The 12072-nt window shown below is 34.1% G+C and overlaps 1 protein-coding gene across 11 annotated transcripts in view; it reads right to left on the reverse strand.

The window, feature by feature from the left end:
• ARB2A (ARB2 cotranscriptional regulator A) overlaps positions 1 to 12072 on the reverse strand; it is a 466145-nt gene that overhangs the window by 244751 nt on the left and 209322 nt on the right. For all 11 annotated transcript variants that reach the window (XM_008261940.5, XM_051853996.3, XM_089313035.1 and 8 more), the window contains one exon: positions 4930 to 5148. In XM_008261940.5, the coding sequence (XP_008260162.2) occupies positions 4930 to 5148 (219 nt within the window). The remainder of the gene's footprint in view (positions 1 to 4929; positions 5149 to 12072) is intronic.

The raw sequence follows: 12072 nt of genomic DNA on the forward strand, positions 1-12072 counted from the left end.
CAGTGGCATGAATATTTTTTGGACCATCTTCTTCTGCCTTTCCAGGAGCATTAGCAGAAAGCTGGATAAGAAGTAGAGGAACTGGGGCTTGAACTAGCACTCCGATATGGAATGTTCCAATTTTAGTATATGTGCTGCCGAAGCGAGCAGCTGATATGGAATGTTAATGTCACAGCATTGATTTAATCTACTGTGCCACAACACCAAGCCCCCAAATCCACTTATTATTATTTTTAAAAGATTTATTTATATATTTGAAAGGCAGAGTTACAAAAAGACAGATGCAGAGATAGACAGAGGTCTTCCATCTACTGTTTCACTCCCTAAATGGCTGCAATGGCCAGAGCTGGGCGGATCCAAAGCCAGGAGCCTGGAATATCTTTGAGGTCTCCCACATAGGTGCAGGGGCCCAGGGACTTGGGCCATCTTCTACTGCTTTCCCAGGTCACAGTAGAGAGCTGGATCGGAAGTGGAGCAGCTGGAAGTGAATGGCACGGCCATATGAGATGCTCGCATTGCAGGCAGCAGCCTTATTCACTATGCCACAATACCGGCCCCCAAAATCTACTTATTATTAAGGACTTAATGTAATGTAAAAATCCGTAAACCATGCTCAAAGATTTAGTAGATTACGGGAGATCCACTAGAAAAGCATTAAAGATAAATTGGTACGTTAAAATTCTGAGAAAAAATATAGGATATATTCCAAGAAAGCACATGGTAAGTCCACAGAAGTTAACCAATCACAGTGATTTCTTTGAGTCTTAATAAGGAAAGGCCACTGGTTATAGGGAGAGAAAGAAGTGGAGTTTTAGCCAGGCACTATAACATGGAAAGAATTTGGATTAGGGAAAAGGACAGAAAGCAAAGTTACAGATTTCATAAGGAGGGCATAAAGTGTGCACAACATAGAGTAAGCATGGCAGACTGGCTGTACCCTTATGAACAAGTGGGTAAAGCAGAAACAGGCTTGGGATACTATGAAACATTTCTATTTGTATCCATAATTTTAAGACTATGGAACTATAGTAAAAAGGAAAATGGGGTATTCCAGTTTTTTTATACTCATTTAAAAATGTATAGATCAGTGGAAGAATCAAATGAACCTTGACGTACTAATTTTTAATCAATTTTTAGAATGGCATCTCAGCTACTGAATAGGTGACCTACAAAGTAGGTTTTTTTGTTCACAGAAAAGCAAGTAGCACACTTTAATAACGTAGAACATACAAGTATTTCAAAAAAGTACTCCAGGGGCCGGCACAGTAGGTTAAGTCTCTGCTTCCGGCGCTGGCATCCCATATGGGCACTGGTTCTAGTCTTGGCTGCTCCTCTTCTGATCCAGTTCTATGTTATGGTCTGGGAAAACAGTGGAGGATGGCCTGGGTGCTTGGACCCCCGTACCCGCGTGGAAGACCCAGAAGAAGCTCCTCGCTCCTGGCTTCGAATCAGCACAGCTCTGGCTGTTGCGGCCTTTTGGGGAGTGAACCAGTCGATGGAAGACCTTTCTCTCTGACTCTCCCTCTCTCTGTCTGTGACTCTAACTCTCAAATAAATAATTAAAATCTTTTAAAAAAATAAGAATAAAAATAAAAAAGTACTCCATGTGTGAGATTTTAATGTTAGCCCCACTATCTTGTTTACAGTTTATTGTGAAGGCTCTCCTAGGCTCTGGGGACACGGCAGTGAACAGAGTAGGCTCACACCTGCCCTCATGGAGCCTACATTAAGAGTTCTGTGACTCTGGGGAAACTTCTCTGAAATTTTTGACCCACGGTCAATTCATCATCAATCTGGTTCAATATTAGTAACCTAATTAAAAGAGAACATAAATATGGAAGTAGTTTAGACATTTAACAGAGTCTATTAAAGAACTGGTTAAAATCTACCTGGTCATTATCATATGTAGCTTAGTATATCATATCATACTTTTATTACATATGGTTCAATTTTCCTATTTCAGATACAAATTGTTTTCAGTCAGTAGAAAAATGTGGAAAGGAGGGAAGGAGAGTAAGAATACACAGTAATTAGAAGTCCTGGTTTCTATACTTACTTCTATCATTTACTGCCTTGTGAATCTAGACAAACACCTGTACATCAGTTTCTTTAATAAAAATGATTTTTTGAAAGCATTTTCCCATGAACTGAAAAATTTTTAATGTTATTTATTTTATTAATTTGAAAGGCAGAGAGAGAGAGAGATGGAGAAATGGAGAGAAGGAAAAAGAGATAGGCCAAGTAAGAATGAGAGAAAAGGAGAGAGAGTGCTCTCATCTGCTGCCTCATTCTCTAAATGCTTGCAACAGCTAGGGCTTGGCCAGGCTGAAGCCAGGAGGTGGGAATGCCATCCTGGTGTTCCACACGGGTGGCAGCAACCCAACAACCTGAGCCATCATCTCTGTCTCCTAGGGTATACCTCAGCAGGAAGCTGGAATGAAGAGCAGAGCTGGGACCTGAACCAAGGCTCCTCTATATGGGATGCAGGTGTTCCAATGGAAGCTTAACTACCACAACAATGCCTGCCCCAGGATAAAATGACTTGATCCACCTACTCATTAGGCTGTTGCAAAAATATGCAATGTAAAGGCTTAAGAAGTATATAAGTAAAATTTATCTCTATTACCTACAATGCTCTCTGTTTGAAAATTACAAATATTGTTATTTGGACATGTTTAAGAGAGGAAGTAATTTCCTGAGGGGATCAAAATAACCTAAGAATTAACATGTTTTCCACAGAATGAACCCATTCTTCTGCTTTCTACTATAGGACCAAGCATTGCTATCTAGAAGTAAGTTTTAATAGTAGCAGCACACCTCTGCTGTTCCACACAATTTTGAGTTTTAAAAGAAAGGGTGATTATTAAGAGAAGACATTTCTTAACTAAGACTACCAAATACAAGTTGTGCTATCTCCATGAGTCTATTTTTATCCTTTATTGCTTTGGATGGATTGATGAGTGAATGAGGCATAAAGAACTAAGGAAAAGAAGTAAAAGTGGCAGGAGTGAGAACAAGAGAAAAGAATTAAGGAAAGAAGACGAAAGGAAAGAGAGCAGGTCTTAATAATGAAGCGACATAAAAGGATTTTTTCCCTTGGTGTAAGAAACAATAAATGCAGGGATAAATGAAGCAGATGTGAACAACAGGATAAAGAAAATGCATACACACAAGAGAACAAAAGAGAAAATCAAAGCAATGATGACAAGATAAAGAGAAAACAGAAAGGAAGAAATAAACCTACAGGACAGATATCTGAAATAGATGCTTAATCTATACATGGCTATGCAAATAAAAGAAATTAAGAAGAAATAAAAAACAACTCAGAAATTACTTTTATTTGCATTTTACATAGACAAGTGAATACTCCATGATTTGCATATCTTAAAGAGCTTACATAATTATTTCCTGGATATGGACAGTAATTTTAGAAAATTTTAACTGTCATAGGTGGTACCTGACAGGACAGATCACATAGAAGGAAGAGTAGGACTCCAACGGGGAAGGCAACATCATGACCCATGCGCAGTCCAAGGGGTAAATGATTACATTAGAACACACAAGAGACTTAGTGACTTCAAATTCATTAACTGTTCATTTTTCAAATAATATTAAATAGTAAGATGTTTACAAGAAATATCTCCCTACTTCTGATTGACTCACTGCATAAAGTGCTTTCAGAATTGATCAGGATATCTTTCTGGGGGCCTTGAGAATTTATACACTGCTTTCACTATTCTTTACTGTCATAACTTACTCAACAGAATGACCTTTAATACTGGCTATTTGGATTAAAATTAGCTCCCCCAAAAAGGGTGACTATGCCATGAGCTAGAAGTGTAAAAAAATAAAATAAAAAGTTAGAAAGCAAGATATTTTCCTTCACAGGTGACATGAAATATTAATGATCATTTAAAGTAAACATAAAAATAACTCAAGTATAATACTCTGAAATGTTACTACTAGCCAAAGTGTAATTTGTAAAATGTTAAATTGTCTATGTTTAAATAAATGTTCTGGTTTACTCACTTTTGAAGAACCTATCTATTTACGGTTTCACTCAGTAGCATTTTTGACATGTTTTACTAATAAATTAAACTCCTAGCATCCATAATAAAGGCATTGAAAATTGTACAAATATGTCTAACATATAACACACAGTATGTATATCAAGTAGAATATGTCAAAGTGCAAATAACATTGTTTGTGCCCCCTACAGACTTAGAAACACTTGGGCAGCACTGTGATAACGATCCCATGCTGCTAGCATTATCAAGTGCAAAGGTTCACTGCGTAAGACGAGAGCAGAGGACAGTGTCCCCTCATTACACTATCCCTGCACTATTTTAGCTTCAATATTTATTAAGATATTAATTACTCTCCCCCCATTCTGCCTTCAGAAGTCAGGCTGAGGCACCATGAACGGATGGTTGCTTAGAGGAAAACAATACATCATCCAGTAAAACTTACCACCCAAGATGATGACTGTTTTGTTCAGCACATTATTAATTCAGCAGATATTAGGTCTTGGAATTATTAGAATACATGTACTTTCTCTTATGAACAATATAGCAGAAAAATTACTTAAGGAAATAGCATGTTGAGAACTGGATTGGAAAGTTCTCTTCCTTTTGTATGTATCACAACAAACTTATTTTGGAAAAGTTTCCTTGAATGAATGTATGACACAAAAGGAAACAGCAGTTGCATTTGAACCTTCTGTAAAATGTTAACACTGAAGTAAGAATAATGCGTCTTATAATTTTGAAGTAAAAACTGAAAACATTTCTTCCAAAATAAACAACCAAGCAAAGTAAATGGCTAAAAATAAAAGAACTAACAGTTCCTTTAGAAAAGCAAACAAAATAATTTATATTAAATAAAATATAAACATAGGGACTAAGGAAGGAAAGCATTCATCTCACTTACTCTGATATACAGTTGCATCATTTCTTTTTCTCTTTGGGGGTTACGATACTTCTCATAGAAATCACGCCGCTTCTTTGTCTCTTTAGAGACTTTATCTTTTCTTTCCCGTTTTTCTGCAGGTTCATCTGAGCTATCTGAAGATGACTGTACGTGAGTCTTGGGCTTTTCTACTTCAATATAGTTTTCGTTGGGATTCAGTACTATCACTCCATAGCCTTCCTGTTTTGAAACAAAAGAAAAGTGCATAATTTCATTTCAGAATCCATTTCAATGATTAAAAAGCTTCCAAAATCTCAGACTAAGTAATGTAATATAGATGCACAGCCACTAAAATATTCCTTTAGGAAAAAGTATTGTTCTTTCTCTGTGTCTCTCTCTCTCACTGTCTAACTCTGCCTGTCAAAAAAAAAGAGTATTGTTTTAATTTTTCCAAAAGAAAGTCATTTAAAGTTCCTTGCATTTATTGCATATATAAATAACCATTTATTATCCATAAGAACAAAAACCACATAATTACAACATGATTATAATGCCCAAATTTTTAAAAAATGTAATTCAGATCTCACATAACTCCAAAAATGATTGAAATAAATTATCAAATAACAGTTTTACTTTCAAACCACATTAATATTTATAATATATATTTTGAGAAAATAATCTTTTTGAAATTGAAGTTTACAATTCAAAATACATTTTGTAGGATTTTTACTTTATACTAGCCCCTTAATGAGTATTTTTTCTTTGTTTGCGAAGCAAGAAAGAATGAGCAATTAAGGAATAAGTCTAACGTTCCACAAATTTACGTATCTGTCTTATCAGAAACATAAATATCTACCTGTGCAGCTAGGATTTTATTTACCTTTTCCTTTTAGGAGGTCAGAAAAATCACAAAACAAAATAAACTAATGTATGGAAGCAACCCTTGAATCTTGAAATTTCATTTTGCAAATAAACAATTTATCTTTATTACAGAAAACATGTAAAATTTTAAGCTTTAAAAATACAACTTGTTGAATGAACTATCAAGGCTTAAAGTTAGAAAAACATAAATGAATTCCTATCAGACATATTTTAGCAATGCAAATAAGATATTTTTGATATTTTCACTATAATTGACAGAATAACCTAATCATGATAAAATATGGGAGAACAAGCAAAAACCACTGATAAGCATGCACAACACAAATTTTTGAAGCTCTTATATATCTTGTCTTACTATTCAACTCCATGTTGTGAGTATTTGAATTGAATCTTGTAAACTTCTATAAGGCCATACTTAAAAGATATATTATTTTATGATAAAACAAATCCACAGAAAATAAAATCTCATTAACATAATTTTAAACCTGATGGCAATAATAATGAATCAACATTAACACAGACTCAACTATCTTATTTTAAAATATGTGATATGAAACTCATTCATGGTTGGTTTTTTTGCATTTGATTTCACAAACTACTTAGAAATTTCACTGAGTTTCTTCCGATCCCTTCCCTCATGCCCTAATCAATGATATTACTGTCTAAAACTATGATCTGGTTTGGAAACTTTTAAGATCACTGATGTCCTGACTTTAATAATATGACTCAAAATTAAGATATAGTGTCTTATATGCATGAAAACTATGCAATATATACCAAAATAATGAACACAATACCACAAATCAACATATGTTAAAGTAAAAAACTTTAGATAAATGCTTCTTTCATGAAATTTCACAAAGTACTTGAAAAAATATTTAATTTAAACATTTGACATCGAAGGACAAAAGACGTTTTTCTTTTCTTTGTTTTTTTTTTTTTTTTTTAAGTTTCTTGGTTGGTAAGTCCTAAGTTTTACCAACAAAAGATATTTTATTTGGTTCTGCTTTATTCTAATCTGTATAGCTATTCAAAAGTCTTGTAATTCATTGTGATCACTGTCAGGTAGACAGATTGTCACTTGGTGATTTTCTACAGTTGGACACACTTGACTAGTTATTAAAATCACATTTGAAGTAAGTTCCTACCCCTCTTCCTTGTGCCTCTTACAACTTTTCACGCCCTTCTCAAATTTCAGCTATAACTTCTCCTCCCACCAAAAGTAAGTTAAAGAACACTGTTGCACTCTGCTAACCAGGGTGAAATAGAGGCATTCAGTACACTGTCTCTGGTGTAAGGAACATAGTCAAAAAAGGTCACCATAGGCCAAAAAGAAAATTGCCTCCTTACTAGATTCTGTACCGTGAGTAAGTGGTCTCCTGTCATGTTTCTTCCCTGCCTTCTCTGAGTGAATTGAACTTTAAACACACACACACACACACACACACACACACACTTCATCCTCACACATGGGTTAGAGTCAGCAATCCTCAAATAGAATCTTATAATTCTTAGAGTTAAAATCAGTGACATACATTTTAATGATGATACAAAAAACTTCAAAAGCAAAGTAACAAAATGAGATGTTTAATAAATTGATAAAACACGAGCATCTTGTTTGCACAACAAATGAAATCCAAGTAAAGGTGAACTCTTCCAATAAAATTTATACTCACCAGAATTTCAAAACTACTATCCTAATTTAAAATTTAATTATTAGAAATAGTATTTGTATAATATCAGCCTTACTTGAGCACGTTTCAGTTCAATTTTTACAAATCATAAATTAAAAATTATTGTACCTACTTGCTTTTAAAGTCTTTGAAATTTGATGTGTCCCAGCTACATCATATAAACAACAGACACACATAAATCATCAAAGAAGTAGTATTTGTCTAAGATATTGATTATGTAACTGAAAATTACATGACTCATTTGTTCAATTTTATAAAGGCACAATGTCAATTTTTCACTGAGGCATCAACAGATGAAAAATGATTCTATTTTTAAATCACCACTATATAAGTCAATTAAAGAATTATCATTTAGATTTCGACAATGAATGCTTCTATTAAACACTTAAATTATTTAGGATATATTTTACCCTTTACATATTTCAAATGGCCAATTTAATTAATGCAATAATAAGAAATATTCAGGAACATTTTCTGCAGAAATGAGAGCTTATTTTACTAAATTTCTGCTGAAAATTCAATTATCACTCTATAAAAAAGTAATCATTTTCAACTAAATTTTTTGGATAAATTAATATTCACAGATATCACTCATAACTATTTTATAATGACTAGGAGAAAGCAGGAGCAATGAAACAAAGTTAACTACCCCACCTCCATGCTGAAATCAGACACATCTTTTCCCTGTTTTCTCCATCATACGTAACATTGGCAAGAAGATCCATTTATGTAAGCTACAAGGATTTTGTCATGTCAACGTCAATAATGGAAACTAAATAGACAAAGCAAATAAAGTAAAGCAAAGCAGAGACAAAATATCAGTAGTTAAGTTTAACTGTTTAAAATAGCTTTATATCAACTCATATCTTTTAAAAACTTAGAATAAGGTACCTATAAGGTTTTATAGAACTATACTATGAAGTCAGGCATTGTGTAGCATTATAGAATGACTGTCCACTGCTACTCTAATAAGGAAGCCTCTATCAATTACACTTAGAACCTTAAACATCTTATATTAAAGAATCTCTTTCATATTTAATTATTAATTAAACGTGTTAAATTTCTCCTAAGATGAAGTTAGCTAATCTCAAACACACATGGAAACATCTTCAGTTATGTTTAACAACAGAAAGTGATCAAACTGATTATTTAGCATTCTACAACTAAATAAGATTTCTGGCATCATTTATAATGATTTACACAAATCAATTCCAATATCCAACATTTCAAGAGACAAAGCATACATAAAATCGCTAATTAACTCCAGTTTGATCACAGTCTCGTAGAAGATCCAGAGGACAGACATTGGTAAAGGTATGCTTCACCTATTTAACTCACCCAATTCCATTCTATATGCTTTCTTTTAGCTAGAAACACAGTTTCATTTTCAGACCTATGTTCATAAGGTATAAGCTATGGGATCCGAATTAGAAACCCTCAAAAGTTTATGGCATTTTACTCAGCACAAGTACGTTCTGTGATCTAAATAGACTACATAGGCCAACAGGCCTTCTTTACTTTGAAGTCTATAGATGTACTTACTAATAAATAATAGTTCATTTATCATTCCATCAACAAATGATGCTTAGGTCAGAGAAGTCTAAAACAGACAGGTGATGCCAAATACAAAGAACCAAAGGGGAAATCTTGCTAGAGGAATTAAACCGGCACAGAAATGTGCTTATCAAGAAAATCCACATATAAAATTTTAAGATGCCTAAACAAAACCAGTCTGTACTTCTGACCCCAAATGAAATACTGCTAAAACTGAAGATTTATTCAAGTTAATTTGCCTGTAAACTACCAGTAATGAGGAAAATGGAAAATAGGGGTAAATTTTATCTTTTCCAATCTCTTGTGGTTGGCTCAATTAAAAAAAAATCAGTTGAAAATACTCAGGTCTGCATATTAACCTGCCAATACCTCAAGCCACATGTGACCAAAGAGGTCAGGGGCCAGAGCAGAATTCTGTGACCTGTGGAACTATCTAGCTGGGTCTTCAGGCAAAGCTCTGTAAGAGATCATTTTACACAGATTTATCAATCATATTTTTCAAGTTCATCATTCTATCTGCTTGCTTTGAAAGACAGTAGGTGCTCATCCTCCAGGGAAATGAAAACCAAAGTGTTTTATCTACAAAGTACATCTATCCATAGTTAAAATGGACAAACACCACTGTCCATTCATCTTCTCTGAAATATGTACAGTGTTTATTCTCATCCTTTTCACAAGTAAGGTATGGATATGTCACTGTTGCAACATCCTAGGTGCAACAGTGAGATGAGGTCATGACAACCAATCAGAAGTCACTAGTGAAGCGTTAAAGTAAACATAGCTGTTGGAGCTGCAGCTCTGCTTGAAAAATGCCCCCTCCATTATTTCAGCAATTTTCTCAAGACGTGACCTGGGACTGAAATGCCTGAAATGTCTCTTGACTCTGTTTTGTGCTTCTTCTCAACATGCATTAGGTAACAGCACCCTACTAATAGTTTGCAAAGTGTTCCTCATGACCATACTTCAAGTTGCAGCTTCTTGAATTCTTATGCTACGTTCCATGTATTAAAATACCATAATATGGACCAACATAGATGATCCCAGTTAAGTTTCCAGCTTCAAATAGCTCATCAAGTTAGTCAGTAAAAGAAAACATGCCACAAAAAGTTTTCAGAGGACCACCTGTTGTCTATTATTTTTACATAGCACTTACTCATAAATCATAACACAGGGTAATTAATCAAGCTGTCAAAGAGAAGGTCAAAGGTTATATGGTAGAGTCAGAAGGTCATGCATGGGCTGATAGAGGTCAGGGTCACACTGCATTCCTCATTATCAAGTTGGGATGAGAGACGGCCCAAGCAAACAAAAGTGAAAGCAGATGGAGAAGTGAGTGGATAAAAAAAAAAAAGAAAAGAAAATTTCGCAAACAAAAAGAAAAGTGAAAGAAGACTGTCAGCCGCCTTCAAATAGAGAACAGAGAAGAAAAGAAATACACTGAAATGTGTTCAAAGGAACTCAAGGACATAAAGAAACTACAGTTTTATTAATTAAATAAGTTGAATATACTTCTCTTCGCTATTTTAGTAGTGCATACTAAGCAATATTAAAACTACATGTTTGCCATCTCTATACCTTCTTAGCTACTGTGTTCAAGGTTAATTAAGGTAAGGCAAAGAGTTCCAAGGATGAAGAATGATTACAAAAACAAAGCAAAACAAACAAAAATCCCACAACTTTTAATAGTAAGACAGTTTTTCTCCCCCTTTAATATTGTTCAGCATAGCTATATAGATGCAAATAGTTTTAAGCCAATAGTCAGATAATTTCTTGAGTATGGTACAAGTTATCCACAAACACAAATGCATCATAAAAGTCCTTTTGAATAACAAAAGAGTTATAAAATATTCTATTATTACGTTGGCCTGAATTAGATGCAGAATACTGTGCAAAATTAGCTGTCACCCTTTGCTCAAAATCTTTGTTAATCTCATTTTGAATGTTTGCAGCTTTATCAACACATGCATCAATGTCAGCTCCTTGGTTACTGAACCGCTGTAGTTGGAAGAAGATATAATTAAAATGTTTTGGCACAGAAAAGGTGAAATTGTATCTTCCCTTGTTCCCTTAGGAGTCTGTAAAACATGAAGGCTATATTGACAAACACACAACCTTATCTCCAGTTCTGACATCTCAGGTCATCCAAGTGCTATTTATTTTAAAACATTCACTTTGCACTTACTCATATTATAACCCGCTCCACTTAGTACTTTTTCTAGGTTTTAGAACACTGTGTTGCTTAAACATCATGATTTTATCCTCTAATCATGAGTAATTTATTTATGGAAGCACTCCATAAATATACAACAGCACCACAAAATAAATATATTTACCATCCATCCACTATCAAGAACAGAAATATGAATTAATACTACAGCTTTGTAAAGTCCTTTTATTCTTTGATTTTCATTCTCATAAAATGACACAAACATACACCCACACATTTACACATTAAAATAAATAGAAGTAACAAGTTACAACTGTTGCCCAGTCAATGACTGGATCAAAATCCCTAAAAATGGATCTGGGGAATCCTACAGACACATCCTATACACGGTCCAAAGCAGAGTTGGATGGTCAGGTTTATCTTATGAACTTCACTGTTCTGTATCCTAGTTATGTTTTATAGTGCTGTATGGAAGTCCAATGTTCTCCTAACTTACTATTAAAAACTATCATAAAGTCATGTAAATAGTCTCTGATAGGCATATGGGCTTTCAATCCATTCATACACCATACAAAAACATATACCATACAAACACAGTTAAATTTCTAAGTTATTTATAAAATATGCTTATGAATTATAGCACAGAAATCACCCTTTATTACAATATGCCACCTTCTCTTTCTTTTCTCATCCAATTAAAACCTCACATGTTCACTCAAAAACACTTTTGTCAAGAATATGTCTGTGTTTTGCTTTGCTTTTGGTCCTATAGCTCACTTGCAAGGATGAAGACACAATGAAGAATCTCAAGTATTCATTAAGTCAGCAAGTCATTATGTACTGATTTCTTGGAACAAATATTTAATA

Source organism: Oryctolagus cuniculus, chromosome 14 (assembly GCF_051225735.1).
Source record: "Oryctolagus cuniculus isolate XC-2025 breed Fujian yellow rabbit chromosome 14, ASM5122573v1, whole genome shotgun sequence".
NCBI classification, from domain to species: Eukaryota; Metazoa; Chordata; class Mammalia; order Lagomorpha; family Leporidae; genus Oryctolagus; species Oryctolagus cuniculus.